The 26,850-nt window shown below is 37.0% G+C and overlaps 10 protein-coding genes across 14 annotated transcripts; 6 read left to right on the forward strand and 4 right to left on the reverse strand.

Moving 5' to 3' along the window:
- Positions 1 to 42: 42 nt before the first annotated feature.
- LOC133840745 (probable cytochrome P450 6d2) lies at positions 43 to 2,823 on the reverse strand. Its single transcript, XM_062272784.1, has 4 exons — positions 1,648 to 2,823; positions 1,142 to 1,587; positions 834 to 1,082; positions 43 to 272 (listed from the first exon to the last, which is right to left on the reverse strand). Exons 1-4 carry the CDS (start codon positions 2,331 to 2,333, stop codon positions 109 to 111), a joined length of 1,545 nt encoding a protein of 514 aa, XP_062128768.1. The 5' UTR covers positions 2,334 to 2,823; the 3' UTR covers positions 43 to 108.
- Positions 2,824 to 4,081: 1,258 nt separating this feature from the next.
- Positions 4,082 to 4,721, reverse strand: LOC133842059 (uncharacterized). The gene is made up of 2 exons (XM_062274967.1): positions 4,458 to 4,721; positions 4,082 to 4,399 (listed from the first exon to the last, which is right to left on the reverse strand). Exons 1-2 carry the CDS (start codon positions 4,658 to 4,660, stop codon positions 4,171 to 4,173), a joined length of 432 nt encoding a protein of 143 aa, XP_062130951.1. The 5' UTR covers positions 4,661 to 4,721; the 3' UTR covers positions 4,082 to 4,170.
- Positions 4,722 to 4,865: 144 nt separating this feature from the next.
- Positions 4,866 to 5,410, reverse strand: LOC133842061 (uncharacterized). Its single transcript, XM_062274970.1, has 2 exons — positions 5,155 to 5,410; positions 4,866 to 5,089 (listed from the first exon to the last, which is right to left on the reverse strand). Exons 1-2 carry the CDS (start codon positions 5,379 to 5,381, stop codon positions 4,969 to 4,971), a joined length of 348 nt encoding a protein of 115 aa, XP_062130954.1. The 5' UTR covers positions 5,382 to 5,410; the 3' UTR covers positions 4,866 to 4,968.
- A 232-nt stretch (positions 5,411 to 5,642) lies between these two features.
- On the reverse strand, positions 5,643 to 6,427 carry LOC133842058 (uncharacterized). The gene is made up of 2 exons (XM_062274966.1): positions 5,892 to 6,427; positions 5,643 to 5,824 (listed from the first exon to the last, which is right to left on the reverse strand). The coding sequence occupies exons 1-2, from the start codon at positions 6,302 to 6,304 to the stop codon at positions 5,713 to 5,715; spliced, it is 525 nt and encodes a 174-aa protein (XP_062130950.1). The 5' UTR covers positions 6,305 to 6,427; the 3' UTR covers positions 5,643 to 5,712.
- A 1,336-nt stretch (positions 6,428 to 7,763) lies between these two features.
- Positions 7,764 to 20,541, forward strand: LOC133842060 (lipopolysaccharide-induced tumor necrosis factor-alpha factor homolog). Of its 2 annotated transcripts, none has more exons than XM_062274969.1 (2): positions 7,764 to 8,178; positions 20,430 to 20,541. In XM_062274969.1, the coding sequence occupies exons 1-2, from the start codon at positions 7,859 to 7,861 to the stop codon at positions 20,524 to 20,526; spliced, it is 417 nt and encodes a 138-aa protein (XP_062130953.1). In that variant the 5' UTR covers positions 7,764 to 7,858; the 3' UTR covers positions 20,527 to 20,541. The 2 variants fall into 2 exon arrangements, with proteins under 2 accessions (XP_062130953.1, XP_062130952.1); XM_062274968.1 differs by lacking the exon at positions 20,430 to 20,541 and adding an exon at positions 8,607 to 8,868 and having other exon boundaries at positions 7,766 to 8,178.
- On the forward strand, positions 10,841 to 11,465 carry LOC133844353 (lipopolysaccharide-induced tumor necrosis factor-alpha factor homolog). The gene is made up of 2 exons (XM_062278295.1): positions 10,841 to 11,173; positions 11,363 to 11,465. Exons 1-2 carry the CDS (start codon positions 10,965 to 10,967, stop codon positions 11,463 to 11,465), a joined length of 312 nt encoding a protein of 103 aa, XP_062134279.1. The 5' UTR covers positions 10,841 to 10,964.
- LOC133844547 (lipopolysaccharide-induced tumor necrosis factor-alpha factor homolog) lies at positions 13,294 to 14,013 on the forward strand. The gene is made up of 2 exons (XM_062278603.1): positions 13,294 to 13,611; positions 13,801 to 14,013. Exons 1-2 carry the CDS (start codon positions 13,403 to 13,405, stop codon positions 13,901 to 13,903), a joined length of 312 nt encoding a protein of 103 aa, XP_062134587.1. The 5' UTR covers positions 13,294 to 13,402; the 3' UTR covers positions 13,904 to 14,013.
- Positions 14,918 to 16,170, forward strand: LOC133844866 (lipopolysaccharide-induced tumor necrosis factor-alpha factor homolog). Its single transcript, XM_062279140.1, has 2 exons — positions 14,918 to 15,601; positions 15,837 to 16,170. The coding sequence occupies exons 1-2, from the start codon at positions 15,171 to 15,173 to the stop codon at positions 15,937 to 15,939; spliced, it is 534 nt and encodes a 177-aa protein (XP_062135124.1). The 5' UTR covers positions 14,918 to 15,170; the 3' UTR covers positions 15,940 to 16,170.
- On the forward strand, positions 17,699 to 18,199 carry LOC133845600 (uncharacterized). Its single transcript, XM_062280097.1, has 2 exons — positions 17,699 to 17,945; positions 18,030 to 18,199. Exons 1-2 carry the CDS (start codon positions 17,719 to 17,721, stop codon positions 18,124 to 18,126), a joined length of 324 nt encoding a protein of 107 aa, XP_062136081.1. The 5' UTR covers positions 17,699 to 17,718; the 3' UTR covers positions 18,127 to 18,199.
- A 784-nt stretch (positions 20,542 to 21,325) lies between the features above and the next one.
- Positions 21,326 to 25,939, forward strand: LOC133841248 (lipopolysaccharide-induced tumor necrosis factor-alpha factor homolog). Of its 4 annotated transcripts, XR_009894281.1 has the most exons (4): positions 21,326 to 21,416; positions 21,537 to 21,843; positions 25,407 to 25,548; positions 25,616 to 25,939. XR_009894281.1 is itself a non-coding variant. In XM_062273606.1 (3 exons), the coding sequence occupies exons 2-3, from the start codon at positions 21,560 to 21,562 to the stop codon at positions 22,061 to 22,063; spliced, it is 381 nt and encodes a 126-aa protein (XP_062129590.1). In that variant the 5' UTR covers positions 21,379 to 21,416; positions 21,537 to 21,559; the 3' UTR covers positions 22,064 to 22,159. The 4 variants fall into 4 exon arrangements, 3 of the variants coding, with proteins under 3 accessions (XP_062129590.1, XP_062129592.1, XP_062129591.1); XM_062273606.1 differs by lacking the exons at positions 25,407 to 25,548; positions 25,616 to 25,939 and adding an exon at positions 21,967 to 22,159 and having other exon boundaries at positions 21,379 to 21,416; XM_062273608.1 differs by lacking the exon at positions 21,326 to 21,416 and having other exon boundaries at positions 21,645 to 21,843.
- Positions 25,940 to 26,850: the final 911 nt, after the last annotated feature.

Below are 26,850 nucleotides of genomic sequence, written 5' to 3' on the forward strand. Positions count from 1 at the left end.
TTTCATAATGGGCCCCAAGCACTTGTGCTGTCAGAAAAGGCTTTTAGTTTGAGGCATTTGCGCTTTATTAATAAACATTTAGATACATTATTTATGTTTGCATTTTGATTAAAGTCGTTTCTTCAGGCGAAGGGGCAAACCGCCATCGGGCATTAGCACAGGAGCTGGATCAAAGCGAAACTCGACTTCCTTGCGAGGCGCTTCAACCACATCGAAGTTGGCCAGTATCTTGGCCACAGCCACCTTGGAGTTGACCTTGCCCATGCGTTGAGCTGGAAGTAAAAAGAATATTTATGTAAGATTATTAGAAGTAGAAGTCTTAGAAATGAAATTTAAATAGAAAATATTTTCGTAACACTGTAATTACAACCAATTCTTGAAAATAATTTCAAATGAAATTAATGTTGGCAACAGCTCAATTACGTCAGCTATTTTTCTCAAATTTAGAAGGAAAATGTATGCATTAAATAAATACATTAAAATACAATTAATTTCATTTTGTGAGATGCTGTAAATAGTTTAAGTTATGCTGCAAGTAATTCGAAATGTTCATAAAAATATTTAAAAATAATATTGCAATAATAAGAAGAAAACGATTGTAGTTTTAAAATACTGCAATTTCCGCAAGTAAAACGAATTATTTCATTATAATATTACTGTGAAAATAAAGAGGCTATCTTTTAAAGGTTTCTCAACACAATTTTAACTGACAACTTCTATGAAATCTTCCAATAAATCACTTCTAATTCAATTGTAGATAACTTAAAATATCGCAACAGCTGTGCGAATTATTCAATATGTTATATGGCAACTAAATTCTATTCTATTCTTACCAATGCAGTGTCGGGGTCCCTCGCCAAATGGCATATAAGCCGACTGATCGTAGTTCATGATGTCGGCATCGAAGCGATGTGGATCATAGTCCATGGGATTGGGGAAGTAGTTGGCATTACGATGAATACCAAGCAGCGAGATGAGGATGGGAGTGCCCTTCTTGATGGTATAATCCCCATCCGGTACTTTGAAATCCTGTGTGCACTCGCGGTTCAGGAAGGGCAATGCAGGATACTTTCTCACAGTTTCTAAGGAGAGGGAGAATATAAGTTAGAAAAGTTATTTGCAGTTTATCCACTAAACTTACCATTAATGCACAGATCCAAGAACTTGAGATCCTGCACTGCCTCGTAGGTGAACTTGTTGCCACGTTTGAGCTGATGACGCTCCATGACCGCATCCAATTCATCGCGAGCCTCCTTCAGCAGCTTCGGGGACATGGACAACTCGTAGAGTGTGAATGCCGCAGTAGCTGCGGTGGTCTCTGAGCCGGCAATGTAAAAGACGAAAGCCTGAGCGGTAAGCTTCTCAATGGACATGGCCTTAAGGTCACTCTGTGCCGTCTCAATGTTCCACACTTCATCATCATCATCGCCAATCTTGCCCGTGTTGCGCAGACGAATAAGCAGCTGCAGCAGATCCCTACGGACAACATTATTCTTCTCGCGGAACTCAATGGTGCGACGCATAATGTCACGCAGCTTGGTCAGCACCTCGTTCTCGAAGCCCAAGCGATTCATGAGCCTGGCCAGTCTGTAGGGGAAAACATAAGCAATAAGCAATAAGCTGCAGAGAATTATGCGTTCTACTTACGGTGGAAAGATAAAGACACACATGTTGTGGATCTTCATTAACACGGAACCATTTTTGAGCAACGTATCGCTACAAGCACGAAATTCATTATTGGGACTGGAGAAGCTATCCACGTCCAGGCCAAAGATAACCGAACCAATGATATCAATGGCATATGTGGTGAGCTTTTCCTTCATTTCGATTTCATCATTGGGCGACCGCTCAATGACACCCAGCAGATGCTGCACCAGTTTCTCGCCCACATCGTCGATGGTATCGAACATGCCCTTGATCTTGCCCGACGAGAACGAAGGCGTCAATTTGCTGCGCAGATTGCGCCATGAAGCTCCTTGCAGATTAAACAAATTGGACGACAGCGGATCGTTTTTCTCATCCACATAGACGCCACGATCGTGGAAGCTACCAAAATCGCTGGTCATCACTTGCCTCGCCAGCTGAGCATCTCGCACCAGCAACGTGGGTTTGTTCATCATATAGATGCCTACGATCTTTGCACTGTGTCGCAGATAGACATCGTACACAGCCAGACCGAAACCTCGCTGACTTTTTACCACCGAATCGAGTACGCCGAAGGGAAACTTGGCCTTTTCCTCGACCACGCCCTCACGTTGCCAGTGTGTATAACGCCTTCGCACGTATTGCACGATCAGCACCAGCAAAATGGTCAAAAATAGAATCCAAAACATTTTGTGAGATTATCAGAACTTGAATTTGTAACGCGAACAGCGTTCAACTTGTTGTGTCTCTTTTGAAATGCATTCGTAAACTGAACAAACAGACGTCTGTCCAGCGGCTTAAATGCTGTAAAAGTCTCGGCGAAGTATCTATTGCGACGCCTTGTCCACTTCATAACCGTTTCAGATAACAACTGCGTTTGACCGACGAACACTCTGTGTGTGTGAAAAACCGGGGTCGGAGAGACCCGATTCGATTTGTTTACTGCTATCAGTAAAAATCGAGCGAGCAATCACCTTTTAAAGCCCAATTACGTCACAACTGTTCGCCACGGTAAACGACAGTGCACGAAATTCATATGTTTACGGCTCTTCAAGTGGATAGCTTTTGCCGGCAGCTGAAAGCTTTTTATTGTACACCCGGTAGTTTCATGACTGCTCGTAAGAGCTTTCATGTGATCTTCAGCTAGGTAAGTTCAAAGTTTCCACACGAAGAAAAAACGTGCTACTATCAAGATTCAAATCTTAAATCAATATTGTATGATGTCAAAATTGAACCAACAAGGTTTTTTCTTTAATAAATATCGAAATTCTACAACAAATCTAGATTGCCCAATCTTGAAATTCAATGAAAATCCTCCAAATTGAATCAAGAAGACAAAATCTTAAATCAAGATCTAAAAATCTTCAATTTAGATTAAGATTTGAAATCTTTTTTTCAATCCAGAATAAAACATTCTTGAATCAAGATTTTAATCTGTTTAATCTGTAATGTTTTTAATCTTAAAATTCAGATTTAGCATTAAAATTGATAATTGTATTAAGATTTTTTCATACATAAAAATCTTATTTCTAGATTGTTCTTTTTAAGATCCAAAAAATATTAAATAAAGATTTGCAATCTTCTTTTCAATCTAGATATTTTTCTCTCTGTATACAAATGCAGCACTGCAATTTAAAAGCTGTAAATTTTTAATAGACCTTAAGTATTTCATGCTATCTTTAAAGTGATTTTGAATGTAGATGCTGCGAAATTGAAAGCATTCGTTTAGTGCTAGAACTAGGGCAAAATCTGATCTTCGTCAAACCTCTGAATTTCATTCTGGACTAATGCAAACATCTTTGACAAATGCTTTCATGTATGGTGAGTGGTAAAGGTATTACTCGTATACTAATGCCCCGTAACTGCTTCTAAATATTAATGATTGATCTGAAAACCGAAAAAATTGATTTTACTTCATTATGCCATTCAGAGAATATTAAAAGTCTTTTCCCTAGACTGTTTAAAGTAATTACAGCGATGGAATATTCGATATTTCATCAAGAAAATAAGTTAGAAATAAGAATTAGAGGAATTTTTAATTTCGCAATTTTTGAACATCAAATTATGATGAAATTGCATTCAGCAAGCATAAGCTTTGACTATATTATCGGACCAAGACTATGTTATCTTAAATCGATTATCAAATTATAGTACTTCTAGCACAAAACAAAAATTGTAAGCAGATGATTTCCTTTTTTTTTGAAAATGTCGTTGCTACATTTTAAAAGCTTTGCATCGAGAGATCACTTTTCGGGTCAGGCAATTAATTACTTTTAACTGAATAAAAAAAATGTTTCATATTGAAATGCTGCGATATGTTTTAAGAGCAGCTCTCGCAAATAGCAAACGAGCTCTCAAACTAATTAAACTGTGCAACGAGTGTTGCACACTGACACAAAGCTTTTCATTCAAATAAGTGATATAAGCGATTTAGTCATCTGTTTGTGTTTTTGTTTTTTATTTAAAGTGTTGTCGCTTAATTATGTTTAAATTTAGAACACTGCGTGTTGACTTGTGGAATTGGAACTAGCTCTGTTCAATGGCCGAACGCTGCCTGCCAAGCTTCTTCTCGTCGAGCGCCTCCTTCTCCACCTTGCGGAATTTCTGCCAACGTCCATTGTCCTCCACCTCCGAGCGCTGCATGCGGAAGAGAGCGCGTTTATACCAGCTCAACGAAATGTGGCGTCCAATGAAGCAGCCGCAGTTGCTGCAATAGTGATTGATGTCGTGTCTTCCCCGCCAGTGAATGGGATTGCTAAAGGGAATGATATTAGACAATTGGCGGGAATAAAATTTGGAATAGTTTAACCCACCAGCAGAGCAGCCAATTTATGGTGCAGGTGATCTTCTGTAGACAAGTGACAGCCTCGAGCTCCACTTTGCTGGTTTGTAGCTGTTGGCAAGCGGGGCAGACAAACTCGAGAGGCAGCGTGGGCAAATGACCCACCTTTGGCACCTCAGAGATGACGCCATCGTAGTCACAGGCGCTGCCGTCCAGGCTCTGAGTGCTGGCCATTTGATGACAACGACAGGCGCAGCGCAACTAAACAAAGAGATGTGCCAAATTCCCAAGTCAAGTATGCGAAACGAGCAGCGAGAGAATGGAGAACGAAGAACGAAGAATGAAGATCGAAGAGAGAGCGAGTGATCAAGAGAGAGGGAGAGAGGATTTCAAATACTTTTGGGGCGTCGATAGATATTTGAGTGCTTATAAAAACGAATTATGAAAACTGGCAACAGCTGCGCATTGCGAATTTATTTATAGCGTCATTTGCGAATCGAATTGCCAAAATAAAGAATTGTGGAACATGGAACTACAAACTACTAGATGGGACGCCAGTGGAAGCCCAGATGTCCGCCACAGCTGCTGCAGAAGATGCGCTTGCTCTTCAGACGGCTCTGCAGACAGGAGTAGACGCAGCTCAGCGCAAAGATGGGGAAGCAGCTGTCCGAAGAGAAGAGAGATTACTGTACTATGGAGTATTAAGTAGTAGATGCTGTTCCACTTACCAGGACAGCACGGACATGAGGCAGGTGAGCTGTCCAAAGACGCCACTCATTTGTACAGTCTCAGTGCTCGCCTGTTGCAGGCACAGTGGACACTTGACCCGATAGCTGCTGGGACCCACGCTGTAGAAGCGCAGCTGCGGCTTCAGTGGCTTCTCTGGCTCCTCGGGCTCAAGCTCGAGCACGGCTGTGGCAGCCGAGCTGTTGTCTAGCTCCACTTCGTTCAACATGTTCGATTGCGACTGAGCAGCGTCAGCGTCAGCCGGCGCAGCATTTGGCAAAACCACTTTCAATAGAGAGCGGGAGAGTGCGACAAAGTGAGCGATCAAGAGAGTGGCAGAGAGAGGGAGACAGAGAGAGAGAGCGAGTGCGCATCTTTAACAAAAATAACAAAACCACAACAAACTTTTTTTTGGCATGCACACGCATCGCAAGGTCAATAGATACTTAAAAAACTAACAGAAACAGAAACAAAAACCAAAAACAAGAAATACAATTAAATATACAGTATACTACTTAAAATAAATCATAAAAAAAAGTGACTGCAAGTGGCTGAATGGCTCATTGACGCTTCCAGGCGCCCAGCAAATAGCCACACTTGCCACAAATGACCTTGCAGTCATCTTTGGAGCGTCGCAGGCAGCAAGGATATATGGGGAGCAGGGCAAAGCAGCTGTAAAGGAAATTCATGTTAGAAAATTGTTGCATAGATAATTTACAACAATGTGTTTACTACTTACCACAGCTGCAGCAGCCGCTCGAGCCGCACGCCTTGTTCGTGCAATCGCTCGTGGCACTCAGGGCAATACATTTGGCGCAGGCAACTGATGTTCGTGGCGGATGGCGGTGGTGGCGAGACCTTCTCGGCCAGCTGACCCGTTGAATTCGATTTCTTGCAGAAATAGTAATCCGTCTCGTTATCCGCATCCCCATATCCGTACGGATAACCGCGATGCAGAGGCAGATTGGCTCCTGTGCGAGCCTGAAGCAGCTCGTCAAGCGCCTGCGCTGATTGCTGCTTGGCCTGGCCAAGGCCAAGGCCACCGTTTAAATTGATCTCCACCAGATCGGAGTGACTGTCATCGCTGTCCGATGATGGCAGCGATGATGGCGGTGGCGGTGGCTGGATGCTGAACCTTAGTTGCCGGCTCATGTTGATCAACTGTGCGTGCTACGGGTTGGGGCAACTCTTTTTCTTATTTAATTTTATTTAGTCTTAATTTAGGTTATTGTACAATTGAAAGCAAAACATTATCCAAATGTTTGTCAAGTGCCTGGCTCACTTTGTGTGTATTTTGAAAACCAGTTGTCGTTAGATTATTTGTTGTTGTATTGTTACTTTTGCGGTCTGTTATCCGTACACATATTTGCTTAACATTGTTTTCATGGCTCCACCGCTGTACAGTCGTTGATCTCAACTCTCCAAACAGCTGTAAAACTATTCACATCACTGCTGTAGGCAACGTCACGTTAACCGTCACTTCACTGTTAGCGCCGCAAGCTGTTCGCTGTTAAACGACACTCCACTGTTAGCGCCGCAAGCTGTTCGCTGTTAAACGCCCACTACCAATGCTGTTAACTCCTCACTGCAAAAGCTGTTAACTCCTCCGTAAGCTCTCATCAATTGCGGCACTAATATAGCTAGACAACTGGACTACTGTTTAAGCAACAATTATCAGCGAGCTTTCAGCGAAGTGTCAGCAGTTAAACCTTATATGCATTGTACAAGTAATTACGTGATAATTATACTCTGCTCGAAATGCATAATAAAGAGTTTGATACATTTTTGCTAATTGCGTATTTTTTGCAGAAAATTTGTATACATACACATTTTTTTGACAAAGATATGTTTCTAATTGTTAACACATGAATATTTTATTAAATATGCTATTCTCAGAAATTCATTATAATACCTGAGCACAAACACAGCAGTTTGGCGATAATCTTTTATTGGTAGGGCTGAACACCGAGGGTAGCGGAAGTGCCGCCAGAGAGGCAGCTGTCACATGTTTGCTTATACTTGTATAAATACGTATCGTATCTATTTGAGTACTACGACAAGCTACTGAAATAGTAGCTTATCATTGTATCTGGTATATTCCAACATGTCTCTCGACGAAACAACTAGACAAACCCTGGCATAGTCATACGATGTGCTCGTAATACAACAAAACAAAAACCAAAAATGATTGGGACTACAATATTACAACAGCTGTATGCATATGATGAAATTACTAGAGCTAAAAACAGAGTCCAACTTTTTCGACCCCCTATTGAATGTAAACAAAGGCGTCTGCATTACAGTCTACGAATTCACAGACGTCATAGGCTGTGAATCATAGCGTAATTTAAGCTAAACTAAACGATCGTTATGTATTCGCTTTATGTGTAGTGCAATATTTGTGACGAACAAACTGTCAGTGGCTAAGCCTCGAATAGCCTACAAATTGAGACAATGTGTTTGCCAGCTAAAGCCCAGGCCATAAACCCGCTGATAAGCTACGAATACGCGCACTCGCTCTCTCTCTCTCTCTCACATTTATAAGCAAGCGAACGAGACAGAACGAAGCAGAGCGTGGTAATAGAGTCGGTCGAGTGGCGAAATTCTCTCCACAGACGTCAGTTAGTCGACAACCATCGAGCGGTGCAGTTGAGTTAAAGCGCAACCGAAGAAAACACAAAAACACACTCGCACACACAGAACAAAATGGATAGCAAGCAGCCTCCACCGTACAACACGATCCAGCAGCCGCAGCCGCAGCCTGGCTACACACCCGCACAGACCTATCAGCCGTATCCCAGTGGACCCACCCAGCCACCACTATATCCACCGATGCCACAGCCACCGCCAGCACAACCGCAACAGACTGTGATCATCCAGACAACAACCACATCCAATCTGACACCAATTGGCAGCGGACCAACGCGCATTCGTTGTCCTTCCTGCCACGCCGATGTGGTGACCACTGTGAAGAGTACGCCATCTGGACGCACGCATTGCTGGGCCCTGATACTTTGTCTGTTTGTGTAAGTATTCAAAGTGGAGTGTAGAGTTTGGCAGGTGAATCACATGAACAACGCAAAAAAGAATACAAAAAAAAAGAATCAGTCTACGCAGTGACAGTTGCTCAAAAAGGAAAAAAGTGCCCAGCTGTACATAACAATCACTTATCGTTAGCACTGTCTACGAATGTGTGTATACACACCTATGATTGTGAGTGTACGTGTGAGAGTAAGCGCAAGTGTTAGTGGAGTAGTGTTATCTCATCGGGCATTCAAGTTAAGCCAGTTTAGGTGCACAACAACTGCGTTTAATTCTCCTGCATTGCCAAAATTCAACGGAATACTATTCGCTTTCTACAATGGAATCGCAAAATTAACATATATTGCCCATAAACATTAATTCTACCCACCGTTAACAAATTTCGCTATCTGTTTTTATATGTATTCCACAGCTGTTGGCCTTGCGTCTGTGTGCCCTACTGCATGGATTCTTGTCAGAATGCCGATCACTCCTGTCCCAACTGCGGTTCTTACATTGGCACCTTTGAGAACTAACCGTGCATATAGTATATATATATATATATATATATATATATTTGTACATTCCATTTTAACCTCTAAATGGAATTCAACCACTGCGATCATTGATTAAGCGCTCTTAAAACGAAAAACTGTATATATAAAACAATAAATTATTACGTATACGTAAATGCATTTTCATATGGCTACAACTGGTACATTGCACGATAATCGCGCATTATAAGGTTATATGGGGGTTGATTCATATACACAGCCCTTATTTGGCATACGTATTCATAATTCCATTTCAAATTAAACACATGCAATGTATTTGCACTTATAATTACTGTTGGGACTACGTTGTTGACTCAATTCGCAGAGCTCTCTCTATTTTTATCTCTCTAGAGCAAAGATAACATTTTACATTTCATTCTTTACTTTTACACTACCGTACAAGAAATACTTCAACGAACATATAAACAAATTGTTAGTATGGAAAAAATAGTGTTTTTACTACATCAATCTGTAGATTACCTAAAAATGACTTGGCGGCTTTGAACTTCGGTATTTCCTTATGCTTATCAAAAGTGTTCAATTGAAATACAATTGGAATACAATTGAAAAGATTAATATTTACCATCGTCTGTCAAATCGTTGAGCTTCTATTCTTCACTTCTTTAGATTATGAGTGCGCAAAGTTCAGATAAGCACTTGTTCTTGATCGATCTCAGTGCGTACTTTCTTTATATGGACTGATTAGCTTCCTGGTAGTGTGCTTTCCCTACATTTTCCTTGGCTTATCATCGATGTACGAATCAAATGAGTCAGTTTTCTGTCACTGCAAGTGTCGTAAATACCAATATGAGAACAACATTTATTTTTTTATAGACCAATTCAACAAATGACTCATCAGCATTGATAGCCCTTAACCATGTCTATATAAAACACACATAATAAACAAGAGCATCAAGCTAAGTGCAAAAGTCTGCTTGAGTACTTGAAATATGCGCACAGTTTCTATTACTAGATTTAACAATTATGAATCATACGAAAACATTATCTTATTTGTAATACAGATCATAAAGTTATCACAGCATGATGCTATGTTTTCAGACCCCGACAGGAACTCATTCATAAGTTATATCAGGCGAGATTCTGTAGACAAGATAGCCTATATCAAGTGTAATAACAGTAAAGTCATTTTTATACGTGTTTTCATTTGTTGGTTTGATTAACTATCAGTTTTTCTTGAAACTTAAAGCAGTATTTCGAATAAAGTATTTAATTTTATTTCAATTAAAAAACTCTTTTTTAAAGATGAATTTTTCAATATTAAATTATATGTTTATATTTGATGTAATGCGATATTTTATACAGTGGTTCAAAAGCTTTATAATATCGTCCTATACATAGAATATAAAACCATGGAAATCTGTAAAAACTAAATTATTCTTTAGAACAAGAAAGTAAAGAGGGGATTACGTATAGACATTTCTTTATTTTAGTAATTTAGTTCTTACTCATTTGTGCTGATAGTAATATATATAAAGAAAAGAATTTAAAGCTAAAGTAAAGTTTATTTTTATAACTACTGCAACTTAAACAATAATCGATCATAATTGTTCATATACGGGTGATATAAATACACACAAATAAAATATGCATGTGGCTTAAAATTATATTCATATTTTGTTATGTTCGTTATTTATTTATTTACATTGACCGCATTATAATATTATGTGATTACTAATGAATTGTGTACAAGAATTTTTAAGTTGTTTTCAAAAATAAATAAAACTTTCAATAATCTATATAAATTCAAAGTCAACTTTTAATATACCTCAGTAAAATTGATATTTGTGCAAAACTTATTTTTGATGTAACGGTTATTCGAATAACTATATTAATTTTTCGAGTATACACATTTTCTCTCGTATGCTTTGACATGTATTTCTATAATCTACATAAATCTATATAAATTCAAAGTCAACTTTTAAGATATATGGAAACTGTGCAAATATGAGTTAATTCGATAGCTCTCGCTCAATTGGGACTCTAAGAGTTGATTGCTAATAAATGAAGGATAAACACATAAAAAAAGAAGAGGTCGGCAAAGAAACAGAACTCGTGTATTGACTAGTTTTTTTATTTGATTGATTTTGATACTATATCGAAGTGTTGACTGTATTCAGTGTTCAGTATAAAGACAAAAGCGAGCAAAAGCAGACAAAATAGTCGAACGAACAACGATCTCTAAAGAGAACTACAACAACAACAACAACAGCATAACCATGAGCCAAGGATACACACCAACACAAACCTACCAAGCCGGAGCATCCCAATTGCTCATACAGACAACGACAACGACAAATGTGGTGACCGTTGGCAGGGAGTCATGCCGTGTTCAGTGCCCATCTTGTCACGAATATATCCAGACCAAAGTAAAGAGAAAGCCAACAGGACGCACTCATTTCTGGGCGCTGATCCTGTGCCTATTCTTGTAAGTTCAACAAAGTGTTGTAAAGTGAAAAATACAATTGCAAGTGATTCACTCACGAGTGCTTTGCGGATTGCACAGGGCAAAGTGTGAATCACATTCACAGTCATTTGACACAATTTGCGCCTTGCCTCTTTTACCACAAAGAAAAACATTTTCTAATTTGCTTTACTTTTTGTCATCTTTCAACAGCTGCTGGCCTTGTGTGTATGTGCCTTACTGCACGAAATCTTGCCACAGTGCCGAACATTCGTGCCCCAAATGCGGTGCTCACATTGGCCGCTACGAGAAATAAACATTAGCTCAACTTTCTTCGCTAACTATCGTAAATCGTAAATTAATGTTTAACTTAATGACCAAAAAATAATAAACACTCAAACACTCTAAAGATAATAAGTAAATTTTATGACGAATGACAGAAAATTTTACATTTTACACTTATTTACAAGAAATTGTGTTAACTACCACGCTTTGGGTGGCCTAAAGGGGTGATCAAGGGGGTGGTGCCTTTCGCCGTCGGTGATGTTGGCTATTGTCTAGCAGGTTAACGGCCAGCAGGTTGTAGTGTCAATCCAGTCTCTCTTGGTATTTCAAAACGTACCTTTTAACTTCTTCGGTTACACTTGGAATATCAAGGTCCTTGTCGATAGCCTGGTTTCTGACATAAAAAGGTGCTTTCGCTAGTCTTCGTAGAGTAATGCTTTGGAAACGTTGCAGTATTTCAATGTTAGAAGTTGAGACTGTGCCCCAAAGCTGAATCCCGTAGGTCCATATAGGCTTTAGTATCACTTTGTACAGCAGGACTTTGTTTCTAAGGCTCAGTTGGGATCTGTAGCCCAGCAGCCACTTCATTTGACGAAGATTCAGACTCAGCTGTTTTCTTTTGTTTTTGATGTGTTCTGCCCAGGTTAGACTTCTGTCAAGTGTTAGGCCGAGATATTTGACTTTTTTGACTACAGGCAGTGGGGTACTATTCAGTTGGACTTCTGGGCAGCTTTTAGGGCGGGTTGCGAATGTTATATGCGCTGATTTGCAGGTAAGATTTCGACTTAGCTGGCAGACTCTTCGTAGCCGACGTTTTATTCTTAGTTGCTCTGTGATTTCTTCAGAGTGCAGGTGTCTGTCTCCTCTCGGTCTCTGTGGGTGCGCTGAGCTAATGTGATGCGTAGCAGTGCAGAGGTTTGCTGAATGCGTGAATGTTTCCACAGCTTCTTCAATGTCATCATCCGAATTCAGCACAAGATTGGGATTCAGCCTCTCCTCTAGAGGCATTTCTTAGCAGCCTAGTTGTTCGATTTTGTTTCAGTATGGGTACGTTCATTTTTAGTAGTACAGCGCAGTGATCGGATAGTAGGTCTGGATCGTTCTCTATATGTATTAGATTTCTGTTTACCCCGCAAGTCACTGCAAAATCTAGAAGATCAGGTACTTTGTTTGGGTTCGTTGGCCAATAGGTGGGATTTCCAGACGAAGGGGTGTGAGGTGCATTGAATGAATGCAGGATAGAAGTAAATTACCTTTCGGATTACATAGTCTAGATCCTCACCACGTGTGTTTTGCATTAAAATCCCCTTCAATTATGAACCTGTGTCCCATTTGTGTGAAAATTTGGGTAAACATATCTGTCGTTATAACGTTATAACATATATGTTGTGCCTTGGTGGTGTGTAAGCTGCTGACAAGATTTCCAGTTGGAGTGTCGATCGACATCACGGCTGCTGAAACCAATGCTCTAGAATAGGGGCACGCTCTGAGTATTTGATATTAGATTTTATGAGTACTGCTGCACCACCTCTCGCATTGCCACTGGGATGGTTGGCGTGAATTGTGTTATAACCGTTAATTTTAAAATAAGATCTGTCAGTGAAGTGAGTTTCTGAAACTAGTAATACGTCAATGTTGTTTCTTTTAATATATAACACTATAATCTTATTGATAAAAAGCGTTTAGTGATAAGCCACTTACTACAGCGCAATGCAATGAGGTATAATAAACCCTAATAAAAAGGCGTCAAACAATTGGATGTATAACGAAAGACCCCCGGGTTGTAGCAGTGTATCAGTTGGCGTTATCAGTTATGGCCACACCTTGTAAGATAACGCGATACTATATCGAAGTGTTGACTGCATTCAGTGTTCAGTATAAAGACAAGAGCGAGCAAAAGCAGACGAAATAGTCAAACGAACAACGATCTCTAAAGAGAACTACAACAACAACAACAACAGCATAACCATGAACCAAGGATACACACCAGCACAAACCTACCAGCCCGGAGCACCCCAAGTGATCATACAGACAACGACAACGACAAATGTGGTGCCCATTGGCAGTGAGCCATCCCGTGTTCAGTGCCCATCTTGTCACGCGGATATCCTGACTAATGTGAAGAGAACGCCAACAGGACGCACTCATTGCTGGGCACTGATTCTGTGCCTATTCCTGTAAGTTCAACAAAGTGTTGTAAAGTGAAAAATACAATTGCAAGTGATTCACTCACGAGTGCTTTGCGGATTGCACAGGGCAAAGTGTGAATCACATTCACAGTCATTTGACACAATTTGCGCCTTGCCTCTTTTACCACAAAGAAAAACATTTTCTAATTTGCTTTACTTTTTGACATCTTTCAACAGCTGCTGGCCTTGTGTGTGTGTGCCCTACTGCATGGATTCTTGCCAGAATGCCGAACATTCGTGCCCCAATTGCGGTGCTTACATTGGCACCTACGAGAACTAATGTTTATCTCAAACCTCTTCGCTGTCTAACTATAAGTTCAAATCGTAAATTAATGCTTAACTTAACGACCAACTAATAATAAACACTCAAACGATTACAATTTAACCAAAGTTTATTTATTTCTTAGTTTATTTTCTTCTCTGAGAATATTCTTTGAAAATTATGAAACTATTTAAAGAGCGTCTAAATTGTTTAACCAAATCATCTATTAAACCTTATTTCTTACTTAATTAATAAATTCTTGGAAGTGCTATAAAATACGTATGTATATAAAGTACATTCATTTATGAGTATTCTAGTTTCTTCGGAAATAAAAACTTCATTTATAACTTGCTCATTCAACAACATTCAAAGTATAGGTGGTGATGATGAATGTCTTTTAATAAGAATTAGATCGAAAGAATACCATCATTATTAATAAAACAAAACAATTTAATAATCGGCTTGCTCAGCCAATCTTCGCCAGCATTTCATTTTGATACAAAACATTTTTATATTGATGAAGTTGTTTTCAACTGTAAATAGTCTATGCCGAAACACTTATCGCATAGCTATAAATAAAATGTTTGCCACAACATCTGCGCCACAGTTCGACCCATAACAACAATGAAATTGCTACCAATTGCTACCCCTTGAGACATTGATAAGGATAATTATTTAGATTATGTTTGAGTAGTTGAAATAACGTAACTTTTAATAATGCAACAAAACACATAGCTTTGATCTGCTTTAAATATTGATTACGCTTAAAATAAATAATAAATAAACGCACATAAAGGTGCGCAAACATAAGCATAACATTTGTTATTTGTGCTGCGCTTTGATAGTTCAGTCAATAAATGAGTCAATCAGTCAGTCAGAAAAAAATATCTTTATAGTATAACATATATACAATTTCGACAAAAAACGAAACCATTTGCTAGTTCTACCACCCTCATAATCTAATCTTTTAGTGCAGCCCCAATTTCTAAGAAACTGACGATAACAAAAATGAGTTTCTTTCAAAAAACTATATACAAATACTTTCCATAGGGTTACGAGCAATTGACCTTTCAATGGAGCAAATAAAAAATCCCCCACTTCTCGGATGCAACGCACAGCTTATCGACAGCAGGTGTGACAGCTCAACTGATAAGCGATAAGCAATAGATATTCGCTTATTATGATTTCGGGGCGTCGCGTTATCGACGTCCAGTTGTCCCATTGAGCTCAGTAGAACCACAAGCAGTGTGTTGATCGGTTCTCCTCAAACGACTCGCTATCTACCATGGAAAATAGAGACGCACCACCAGGCTACAATGAGCTGTCGTTGCCCAACACTCAAGTAGCTACAGGAGGATTAACCGCACAGTTGACCAGTCAAAAACTGCACTCTCAGGCGTCCAGCGATCAATTGCGTGAGCAAGTGAACAGCCAAATACCTGTTGGACCTGCTCAGGTGAACACCACTTATATACCGGCACAGACCTATCAGCCATTTCCGCAAGGACCGACACAACCGCCACTCTATCCACCATTCACACAGCAGCCAACCACATCCTGTGTGGTCATTCACACAACGACCAAGAATCAAGTCCCCGTTGGCCGGGATCCGACATTTGTGCGTTGTCCCTCGTGTCAAAGCGACGTGGTGACCACAATTCAAACGAAGCCCACGACTCGAACACACGCATTCGCCTTGGGATTGTGCTTCATTGGGTGCGTATCCTAGCCTAACTGGAAACAGCTTTGAGTCAATTTTGTTGGTTGAGTTTCATTGCCAAACAAACGCTATCGAAAAAGTCGTCAATCAATGATAGCGCTTTTGTGTATATGTTTATTCGACAGTGATAACCAATGGTGTTTAAGTTATCAATTCGCCTACTCACTTGCACTTAGCTTATGTTAGCAATGTTCCCAAATAATCTTATCAATTATTCATCTTTCCATACAGTTGCTGGCTGTGCTGTTGTATTCCCTACTGCATGGACTCCTGCAAATCCGCCAATCATTATTGTCCTGTTTGCAACGCATTTGTGGGCAGCCGCAGGGATTAACTATTTATCCCCAATATTTCTTACTCTTAAATTAAAAATAATAATAATATAATAATAATAATGTATAAAACTAATGTTCTGACTTATTTTGCCGCTAATAAACTTATATGTAATAGAAATTGAAAAACCTCGACGTTGAAGACTGTTCGAACAAAAAGTGAAGCATACTTTTAGGAACAGCAAAAATTTAATTTGTATGTGATAAAATATCAAAAATAATAATAATAATGCTCAAATCCACGAAACATTTATGCCTAAAAATCTTATACATATAATACTGAATCTTTTCTTAATTAATTTTCGCTTGTCGCAGCAAAAGTTTTAGCACAGCCTAAAAGTAGTCAATTATTTCCTTTTTCTTCGCATATATATTTAGTTATCTATTTGTATTTGGAACCATGCATCACCAAGCAGGAGTAGGTTAGCCGATCCACTTTCTTTTAGGGATCCTGCCAACATTTTTCTTGTCATTTGAATGCAGGATCACGGTAAAGTGGACGTTTGCACACAATAACACTAGTGTTGCACCAGATAGTGGCTCCGTTTTCTTTGTTGACCTACCTTTCTCTCCTTCCCTTTCTCTTTACTTTCACCATTGTTTAATGTACCCTTCCTCCTACACTCCTCTTACTATGCCTACCCATATGTACGCGAATTCTTAATGTATTATTGTTATATAGTGGTGCGTCTTATCAGTTGACCCTTTTCTTTAACCCAGCCAGCGCGTACGCCATACTGAATAAACCTTCCACTAGCACTGAAGATAAATATTTGGAATTTCTTTAGTTATGTAAAAATTTAACAATACGTTGGATCGAGACATGTTTACAAAAAATAATCAGTGTATCCTAGACTCTTTGGCATCAGAGCTCAATGTATTCATATAGAACCAGACTGAAACTATCATAAGAAGTGTACGCAAATATTCGACTTATGAGTCAGTCACTCTTTGATAATTTCAAAAATAATTTTTGTAAATTTTAAAAGCTTGCAAATCATTAAAACTGTATAACTGACGTATCGTAACCTCGCTTGCAGGGAAACATTGTTTTTAAATTATCGGGTTAATTTTGTGTACTTTTCAGTTTTGCAAAAGTTCTTGAGTGAAGACGACGTGTGCTTTGTTTTGGGTGCTTTGTTTTGGGTGCTTTGTTTTATATTGGAGATATATAAAATCAAATTAAGAAAATATAAAATACATATATACATACAGATTTTGCAATTTAGCAAGTAAATTTTTGATAGTTTTTAAATTTATTGAAATTATAAATAGTTTCTTAATTTGTTGTTATTTATGTTTAACGAAAAATGTATTGTGAAAACATATGTGTTTACTTATACACATCCAAATAAGCGTATAATATACGTATGTATGTACATACATATATATGTGTCAAAAATTTATTTATTTTGACGATAAAGCACTTTTTTATAGGAAATTCCTACATTGATGATGGTTTACTTTTTTATGACAAGGTTTTTTTTAATTCCTATGATATTAAGTGAGTAACCTGAGAAAAATCTAAACTATTCATCATAACCCTTATTAGCTACTACTATATAATTTCCCGGAAATGCCAAGCGGCACGAATTTATTTTAGAATTTTTATATAATTTCTCGATTTTCAAAAGAATCGCGTAATTTACTCAATATTTACTCAAAACAATACATTAAGGAATAACGTTTTATATTGATTCTCAAAAAATCAATACCAAATGATACACTAATTTATTCAACATTTGACTTTAAAATTTTCTTTGCTCGATATAGATTACACCATGCTGAATACAAATCAAAATAACATGACTCCCCCAAACAGTGTTCCATTCACATACACACCTGCACCTTCGATCCCTCCACCATTCACCTACACTCCTGCTGGTGCTGGTGGAGAAAATTCATCTACAGTAACCTGTCCCAATTGTCAATCTCATGTCAAAATGCGTGCCAAGTATCATGCAACCAACAAAACCTATGGTGTAACAGGATTATTTTGCCTCTTATTGTAAGTAATAAGTATAAATATTAAATATATGTAGTTCAATAAGTTTAAAGTCCAACGTTTATCATTTTCTTTTTTCTAACATAGGCTATGGCCATGTTTGTGTCTTCCCTTCTTCTTCCAGTGGGGCTACAAGTTCAGCAAGTTCTGTCCCAATTGCAAAGCTCGAGTCGGAGGATTATAAACGGTACTCCTAACAATCTGTGAAACCAAGCCAATTTACAATCCAAAATCTCATACTTCTCTCAGATAATCCAGGGATTAACGACTGTTATTTGTAAATTTTTTTAATATGTCGAGTATTAAAATGTACATGAATAAATATTATTTGCAAATATAATTCAAGGAATTTATTATTATGAGAATGTTTTTCTTAATTCTATGAAAATAATACCAAAACACATAGTTACTCACAACTTTACATACATAAAAACATTTTATATTAAATCTGCAAAAATCATAAAAAAAGTATAGCGAACATTAAGAATTAAAAGTAAAAGAACTGCGACATAAGGACTCGCTGGTATTGTTGTTGTTGTCCCTGCCTTGCAGACGGAACTATAAAAACAAAAAAAAATATTTCCAAACAGCCAACTATATTATTTAAAGTAAGGTGAAACTTTTCGAGAGATGTTGGAAACAACAGTCAATAAGCTTTCCTACTGTTTTCTTCCGTTGACTGGAACTTTTCCCATTGTATTTTTTAAATTTAGCATGTCGTTATACACCACGACACGTGCAAGCTCTGTTTTATGAAAACAAGGATTGGTATTACGATAACTGAACCCGTGGGACACATCGTCATCTCGCTTGCAGGGAAAGATAAAGAAACCAAGAATTTTTTAAATTATCGGTTTTGTTTGCTTATAATTTTATTTCATACTTTTCAGTTTCTCAAAAGTTCTTGAGTGAAGACGACGACGGCTACAGTTTCTGCCGGAGATTTAAAAAATCAACCTAGTAAAGTATACTTAACAAACATTACATATGTATATGTAATAAATAACTCGTTCAGTTAGGAAAAATAACTTTACAAAGCGGAAGTAGGTTGATTTTGTCTTACAATTCAAAAAACTCCTTGAATTGGGTAACAGATTTTCTAATTTAGCAAGTATTTATTTAAAGTTTTTCAATTTATTAAAATCATAAATAATTTCTCAATTTGTTGTTATTTATGCTTAACGAAAATAGAGACTATAAAAGATAGAGGTATCATTTTTTTTGAGAGCATTTGTTATGTTTGCACGCAGATCAAGTTTGTTTCAAACTATTTCCACTCACACTTCCGCTCCCACAAATCGACAAAGATCGAATTACAAGCTTAATTTTAAATAAGTGGTATACTAACTATGTCTATGTGATTCCTGAAAATTTGGTTGCGACCAGATACAAATTGTCGAAGTTATTAAAGAAATTTGTTGTGTTGTATAGCAAAAAACGCCTACTTACAAGGGGTTTCAGTTGCCTTGGCTGACAATGAGGTATATTTTGCACTCTATAGTATATTTTGAATTTAGTACCATGTCAATACAAAAAATATGTTATTTGGCATTTTTAGTATTTTTGAGGTATATAATTTTAGTATATTTTGAGAATAATACCGAAATATTTTGCTTTTATTCAAAATGTGTAGTAAAAATGTGTAGCTCGTCTCACAGACGAGCACACTCGGCTGTAGCTTTCCCACATGTTAGTTTTGAGGTATAAATTTATAATATGCGATAAGGAACTTTATAAATTACTAACCGTCCTATAAACATGTTTATTTTGTTAAAGTTACCAACTATTAAAGAATACTGTTTTACTATTGTTCATAAAATATCTTAAAGATCGTATCATAAATAAATATAAAATATATTGAGGACTCAAAGTCAATACTCATATATTAAAAAAAATGTTAGCTTGATTATGTGCTGATTTCTTGCCTTCCTGATTAGCAACTACATATATATAGTTTACTAAAACATAACATTTAAATTTCAGTGTACAATATGGACTCCTCCAAGATTGCCCAAAGTCCGCCAGCGTATAGCCCAAAATTTCAAAATAATATGAATCCCTTAGTCAGTGCTCCACCCACTCAAATGATTCACTCAGCACCGCCACCATATCCTGGGACTCTTCCGATGAATATAGATTACTTTAACATGTCTGCACAACCGCAAACCTGTAATCCCAGAAGCTCAGAATAATATGAATTCCACAGTTAACGATGAACCCCCTCCAATGTATTACTCATCACAGTCTCAGTCGATGAATGAGGTAAATCAAAGTAGTCAAAGTAGCGAGATCTGTCCCAAGTGTCAAGCTGAAGTCAAAATGCGCATCAAGTTTCATTCAACGGCAATGACCTATGCTATCTCAGGATTGTTTTGCCTGTCTTTGTAAGTGAGTTGAACTATTTATAAGTGTAGCTAATATCTTTCTTTCTGATTCTTCCTATATATATATATATATATATATATACATATATGTATATGTACGTAGGTTGTGGCCATGCGTCTGTTTGCCCTGTATTTGCAAGGTGGGCTACAACTTAGGTAAATTTTGCCCCCACTGCTTTGCTCGTGTTGGCGATGCGTAAACTGTACTTTTAACATGTGAATAAGCTTATATCAATAAGCTTATATAGAATGTACTTATATCCACAAAATAATCATTTATAATAATCAACAACAAACTGTATTTAATAAATAAACTATGTCATTGTAACTTTACTTGTCCAAATTAAATTATTATGTCTGCGTTTGGTAAAAAAAAAACAAAATAATCGGGTCCTTTCAATATTGTGGAACGAAACAATCAACGGATTTAATATTAATTATTTTGCAGTTTTAAATAAAATAACACAGCATACTTTTAGGCATACAAAAATACCTAAATATACTAAGATTTCTTAATTGAAAGTAACCAGATAAAACTTTTGGGATTTATTATTATTTAGTATATTTTCTCATCATATATTTTAGAAACTTTTTCTAAGGTCACACCCCGATATGGATTTTAAATAAGCCTTTTAAATTGATCATTCAATACCATGCTTAAATATTAAACAAATGTAAAGAATTGGTTGTCTACTTCCTTTGATTACAATTTAATATATAATTTTGGTATTTTATTTATGTTTCATTTTATTTTACTCATACAAACACAACAATAAAATTGCATGTGCACATTAATATTTGTTCCCTTATTGCATTCTGTTCGTTGTTTACAGATAACTGTCCACGTGATGCATATAGTCATCTCGCTTTCACTGACACAAAGATATCCCTTGTGTTAGAGTGTTGAAATCTTACAGCTATATGTATGTACATACATACATACATATGTATGTATTTTCTTGCTTTCAAATTCTTTGCAAGCTTTGCAGTTGCTTTTCTGTTGTTGAGTGAATACGCCGGTCGCTTCGTTCTACGCAAGTTTCTTGAGATTGTAAATTTCACAAATTTGTATACATATAAAATTGTGTATGTGAGTTTATGTAAAGTGAAATGAAATAATAAATATGGGACTTCCCCGCATAAAACAATGCGTGTTTACTTTTGCGTATTACATCAATTTGAGTATAAATTGTCGACATTTGTCTTTCAGCGACGCGTTCATCATTGATCAACATGGAATACTCCAAGATTCCACCATATCCGCCGGCATACACCCCGGAAGATCACAATAGGATGTATCCCACAGCCAGTGCACCACCCACCGAAATGATCCACTCAGCACCGCCACCTCCTCCCGCACCTGTAAATGTTGTAAATCAAACAACGATTGTTGTTGATGGACAGGGTGGTGGACCAGGAATGACCTGTCCTCATTGTCGTGCCCGTGTCACGATGACTGTCAAGCATCATGCGACATGCAAGACTTATTGTCTTGCTGGGATTCTATGCCTCTTCTTGTAAGTTTTGAGTATTGAAAATACATACATAGATATGTATGTTTACACATTTGAAGTGTAACTAATATCATTCTCTCTGCTTCTTACATACATATGTACGTACATACATACATATGTGTATAGCTGCTGGCCCTGCGTCTGCTTGCCCTGCTGCTGCAACTGGTGCTACAGAACCAGCCAGTTCTGTCCCAATTGCAATGCTTGTCTCTCCAGCTTCTAAAACGACATTCTCAACTTTCTGTGGAGCCAAGCAAATTATCAACACCCCAAAACCACGTTCTTTATGAAAACTTAGGTTTATCTACATACATATACATATGTATATGTATTATTGTATATTGCCACACATTGTCCGGGAGACGCAAAAGAAATCTGAAAACGGAAACCAAGCTATGTATATATAGCATAGCATTTGGCTATCGCCAGCAATAATAAGAAATTTCAAAACTGTATAAGATAAACCATTCTTGTAACTGTATACCAAAATACATTATTACTTATAATTTGTACGTAGAGTGACATTATCTTTATACTTACAATGCATGGCCATTATAAACCATGCACTCAACTACCATTTCCAGGTTGGTTTCATGACTATGACTCAGCTTTAAACTTCATTAGAATTTGAATTTGTTTGCACAGTTTGGCATTGTTTGGATTGATGTATTTATTTGTTTTAAGATTAATTTATGAGTACTTCGCATTTCACATCTGCGAATCTAATAATTTTTGTGCGTTTCGTCCATAATAGAAAAATATTGAATCTCAACCAAATCGAATTGCTGATCGCACATACATATATATTATGGTGACTGTTACAAAAGTTTATAGCAAAATAAAAGTGCTGACTTTGGTTGCGACAATAAAATTTAATCTTGGAACCGTTCTTACAGAAGTATTGTTAATGTATGCACATACAACCATAATTATGTAAATATATAGAATGGGGAATCTAAATCTATATAAATTGAAAATCATATAACAAAAATTTGTTTTATTTTATTTAGAGAATTATCTATATGTAGGTAATTTTTAACCAAAAGTGAAATGTTCTATAGTCGATCTCCTTTTTCAAAATTTATCAGAACATTTGAATGCATAAACATACGCAAATTTTTACAATTATTACGTACTTAGAAAATCACCTTCAGTTTATTTCTGTGTGCATACATATGATATGTATTGATAAATTAATATGCACATGTGTTTCAGATTTCTGTTTAAGTTTCGCACCACTTCATTTGCTAAAACATACTAGCTTTTCTAATTTCCCACAATACGCGCTTTTACAAATGTACGTTCAATTACATACCAATCTAAAAAATATTTAATAATAGACAGTTTTTAAGCTCAAACAACAAAAAAATGACTTTAGAAGCGTGTTAACAATTATATTATATATGATTCATCCTTAGTAGTTTCATGAATAATATTTTCATAATAAACATCTATAAAATACAATATAATTATACAATTCCATAATAATGTGTGTTAATTCCAGTTTATTTGCTGAATTTCTTTTAATTTAAGACAAATTGTTCAGTTGAAATCGCATAACACTTGCTAAATGACGTGACTTAACGGTTTAATACAAAATATTCTACGATCTTTCGTTAATACTGAAAACTTGCAGTAAAATGCAGATCTATTATAGATCGCAGTATTTATCGGCTTATCACCAACAAAAAAAAAGATACAATCTAACATAGAAAATTAATTTAAAAATTCTCTTTAATTAAATACATGCAATCAAATAATTTGAATTTTGTATAATTGTAATTGAAATTTAATCGTCACTTTATGCAATAATAACTGTGTTTTTATAATTAAACTCTTCATATATATAGAGAAAACTATATGAACAGTATACACACATATGTTTCTTCATAAATATGTTCTCTAATTAAAATGTTGCTAAGTGTGTTGCTAAGTTTCATAAGCTGAGTCTCAGCAACACTTTAGCAACATTGTTGCTAATCATCTGCTTCTCGTTGAGTATCTGCCGTTACTTTTAGGTTGCCGACGCACAGTTATCCACAGACAATTGTCATTAGGCAAACACAATTAATTGATGCCATTAGCTATTGATTTTGTCCACAATTGCTAATTACTATTGATTCACTGTCATAACTTTTCGAATATTCAATTAACTTTCGAATGTGTAACACAAACGCAGTTGCAAATAAACGTTGTACCACTGTGCGCGCTAAGTGCGCAGCGGGTTTCCTTGATGCGACGCGAAAGTGAACTTATCAGAACGTTTTCGTTTCCAGAACGCGCAACAAGTCGTGTCGCCTATCCTTTGATATACGAAATTACTGAATTTCTAAAATGTGAGTCCCAAAGTGTTTTATAAATAAATACATTTTGTTAGGGAAATATCTTTTTTGTGTGTGTGCAAAATTCTAGCGAACTAAAAAAAACATAATTAAAAAAACCTTTTGTTGTTTTGATACTCAATGTTCAAGTTTTTTTGAGAGGGAACGTTTTTTATTAATTTATATATATTTCATAACATATAAATAGAAATTTTGCTTACAAAAATGAAGAACAAGTTTTTTTTTGTTATTTCCAAATAAAAAAGTTGGCTGTCGCAAAAATTTCGCGAATATGTTTCATCGATCGAAGAGCTTTATGTATGTTGTGTATGATTAATAGAATTTAATATGTATAAGATGAATGATATTCGAGTGAATAGGTTCAAAGAATAGTTGACCTTTTGAATTAAAGCATAAAGCGATTGCGCTAATTATGTAGATTCAATGGACTTGGCGCCAATAATTCATTCACTTAGATACGACAGCGTTTGTTTATTATACGAATTTAGATATTTGGGTAAAGGACAACGCCCAAAAGTTGAGCGTTACTTCAGCACATTAGCATTGTCCTAAAAGAGGTGACGTCCTCCGACGAGTGGCGCCTCATTGATTATCATGAAACACTCCCTTTAGCTTAGCAACCCAAGCGAAATGCGGAAAACTGGTTTGTGTTAATATAAGCTTTGCGCTAGTCGAGAATTTTGATGCGCCATTGTTTGGCTCTAGCGGTATTATTTGGGTGTGCGAACCGCTCTGGCGAGGCAAAAAAGCATGACGACATCATCTAGTGTTGTAGACTCAAAACGCGTAGCCATGTGGCAAACACTTTCACTTTTAGCCGACCGACATACTCACGCACTCTCACACTGAGAGCGAGGCAGATAGAAAGACAGATAGATAGGCGTCAGGGGTGGTTGGATAGATGGCTGGCTGGACAGATGGATGATGTCAGAGGCGCCTCCAAAAGTGCGGAGGAGACCTATTGAAATTATTGAATTTAATTTGCTTGCCACATGCCAACCAATTAGCAGAATACTGTACTCCATTTCGAAGCTAAAAATGGTTTTATGTACAGTATGCAATTAGCTTTTCGGTGACATGGGAAACGCTTGAAAGTTGATTTTGTGCTTTAGATTAAACTGCAACAATTTGACACGCAACGCAGTGGGAATCACTTTCCAAGGTCAATCGATAAATGCACACAACACAAACTGAAACTAAATGTATTTTTCACAACACCAACAGCTGCAACAACAATGTCCTCTCCCGTTGGCCCAACTCCGGCAAATGTTGTCTGCCCCAATTGCCGGCAACAGGTGACAACTCGCACTGAGCCAAAGGCCACGAACAAAACGCATTTGATTGCGCTTCTCATGTGCTGCTGCTTGTAAGCATCTTTCGCGCTATCTCTTTGCTCTTCGAATGATATTTTTGTTCTCTTCCCTTTGTTGCAGCTGCTGGATCTGTGCTCCGTTTCTCTACTGCACAGACTGTGCTCGCAACACCGACCACTATTGCCCCTCGTGCCAGACCTTCATCGGCAGCTATGAGCGCTGATCGGAGCTGAAGTGCAAATGTCACATTCTTGGGAATCGTCACCCCAGAGGCTTAACATTACTGCACCTCACTGCCCATCACTCTCTTTTGATATTCTCCAAATATTATATATGAATACCTCACCACAACTTATTATATGTATGCTATTCGTATGCAATTACTTTAATGTTGGTAAAGAAATTATAATGCGATTCCATAATAAAGTCTAATCACACAATCGAGTGCGACATTTTGTTTTAATGTGCGTATACTTAATATGCTCTAAAGTTGCACACTATTAAGTGGCAGTTGGCTACTAATCTGTGAACCGGGAAAAGCAGTTATAACTTTCGTCTTATTGCTGTGCTTCAACGTGTGAATCAACTAATCAAATTAGCTTGGTTATTTTAATTGCAATGTGCTACAGCTACAACTTAAATCATTATGGTAGCAGTTGTAATCAGCTAATTGAGGGCCATCAAAGCAAAAATAAAAGAATCCCAGGAATTATAATAAATTTAGGAAGCGCAGTAATTAAACTACTTCACAAATTAGCAAAAGTATAGAAACTGCAGAAATTAATATCAATAAGAAATTGGCAAAAAAAAAAGAATTGCAGAAAATTCGCAAAAAGTTGAAAACCTATAAAATTTAAATAAATTAGAAATTCGCAAAAATACAAACGTATAAATTAAAATTAATTAAACATTATTGTCTTTAAATTAAAAATAGAGACACACTTAACATTCCTTACAAATTGAGAAAATTACGTCTCCAATTGTATTATATCGAAATCATCAAACAGACGCACATAATTGGGTTCTTAATTGGTACAGTATAAAAATTAAGAATGTATACAAAAAGAGCAACATCAAATAACGCTTTCGCTTTTCGTTCGCCTAATTTTTTGCAAAAGTCTAAATCTATACATAGTTGTTTAAATTAAAAAGAACACCTACAACTGCTTCTTCTTATCTGTTTAGCAGTTTATAAGTTTAGTTTAGCGTTTTTTTTAGCGTGTGTTTGATGACGTTTGCTGCCTGTTGGTAACAAAATGGACAATATCGCACATACATATACACATAAGCGTGAGCACACACTCCCATACACACATGCTAATACTCGCCTGTAGTGTATACATACATAAGTTCTA

Source organism: Drosophila sulfurigaster, chromosome 3 (assembly GCF_023558435.1).
Source record: "Drosophila sulfurigaster albostrigata strain 15112-1811.04 chromosome 3, ASM2355843v2, whole genome shotgun sequence".
NCBI lineage: Eukaryota > Metazoa > Arthropoda > Insecta > Diptera > Drosophilidae > Drosophila > Drosophila sulfurigaster.

Bases quoted from the DNA above. Each gene is read 5' to 3' on its own strand.
- LOC133840745 (XM_062272784.1), bottom strand. From the start codon at position 2,333: ATGTTTTGGATTCTATTTTTGACCATTTTGCTGGTGCTGATCGTGCAA. The intron at 1,588-1,647 runs GTAAGTAGAACG...TTTCCCCTACAG, and splicing joins TGTGTCTTTATCTTTCCACC to ACTGGCCAGGCTCATGAATC. The intron at 1,083-1,141 runs GTAAGTTTAGTG...CCCTCTCCTTAG, and splicing joins CTTGGATCTGTGCATTAATG to AAACTGTGAGAAAGTATCCT.
- LOC133842059 (XM_062274967.1), bottom strand. From the start codon at position 4,660: ATGGCCAGCACTCAGAGCCTGGACGGCAGCGCCTGTGACTACGATGGC. The intron at 4,400-4,457 runs GTGGGTTAAACT...CATTCCCTTTAG, and splicing joins ATAAATTGGCTGCTCTGCTG to CAATCCCATTCACTGGCGGG.
- LOC133842061 (XM_062274970.1), bottom strand. From the start codon at position 5,381: ATGTTGAACGAAGTGGAGCTAGACAACAGCTCGGCTGCCACAGCCGTG. The intron at 5,090-5,154 runs GTAAGTGGAACA...CTCTTCGGACAG, and splicing joins CTCATGTCCGTGCTGTCCTG to CTGCTTCCCCATCTTTGCGC.
- LOC133842058 (XM_062274966.1), bottom strand. From the start codon at position 6,304: ATGAGCCGGCAACTAAGGTTCAGCATCCAGCCACCGCCACCGCCATCA. The intron at 5,825-5,891 runs GTAAGTAGTAAA...TTTCCTTTACAG, and splicing joins GAGCGGCTGCTGCAGCTGTG to CTGCTTTGCCCTGCTCCCCA.
- LOC133842060 (XM_062274968.1), top strand. From the start codon at position 7,859: ATGGATAGCAAGCAGCCTCCACCGTACAACACGATCCAGCAGCCGCAG. The intron at 8,179-8,606 runs GTAAGTATTCAA...TGTATTCCACAG, and splicing joins CTGATACTTTGTCTGTTTGT to CTGTTGGCCTTGCGTCTGTG.
- LOC133844353 (XM_062278295.1), top strand. From the start codon at position 10,965: ATGAGCCAAGGATACACACCAACACAAACCTACCAAGCCGGAGCATCC. The intron at 11,174-11,362 runs GTAAGTTCAACA...ATCTTTCAACAG, and splicing joins CTGATCCTGTGCCTATTCTT to CTGCTGGCCTTGTGTGTATG.
- LOC133844547 (XM_062278603.1), top strand. From the start codon at position 13,403: ATGAACCAAGGATACACACCAGCACAAACCTACCAGCCCGGAGCACCC. The intron at 13,612-13,800 runs GTAAGTTCAACA...ATCTTTCAACAG, and splicing joins CTGATTCTGTGCCTATTCCT to CTGCTGGCCTTGTGTGTGTG.
- LOC133844866 (XM_062279140.1), top strand. From the start codon at position 15,171: ATGGAAAATAGAGACGCACCACCAGGCTACAATGAGCTGTCGTTGCCC. The intron at 15,602-15,836 runs GTGCGTATCCTA...CTTTCCATACAG, and splicing joins TTGGGATTGTGCTTCATTGG to TTGCTGGCTGTGCTGTTGTA.
- LOC133845600 (XM_062280097.1), top strand. From the start codon at position 17,719: ATGCTGAATACAAATCAAAATAACATGACTCCCCCAAACAGTGTTCCA. The intron at 17,946-18,029 runs GTAAGTAATAAG...TTTCTAACATAG, and splicing joins GGATTATTTTGCCTCTTATT to GCTATGGCCATGTTTGTGTC.
- LOC133841248 (XM_062273606.1), top strand. From the start codon at position 21,560: ATGGAATACTCCAAGATTCCACCATATCCGCCGGCATACACCCCGGAA. The intron at 21,844-21,966 runs GTAAGTTTTGAG...ATATGTGTATAG, and splicing joins GGGATTCTATGCCTCTTCTT to CTGCTGGCCCTGCGTCTGCT.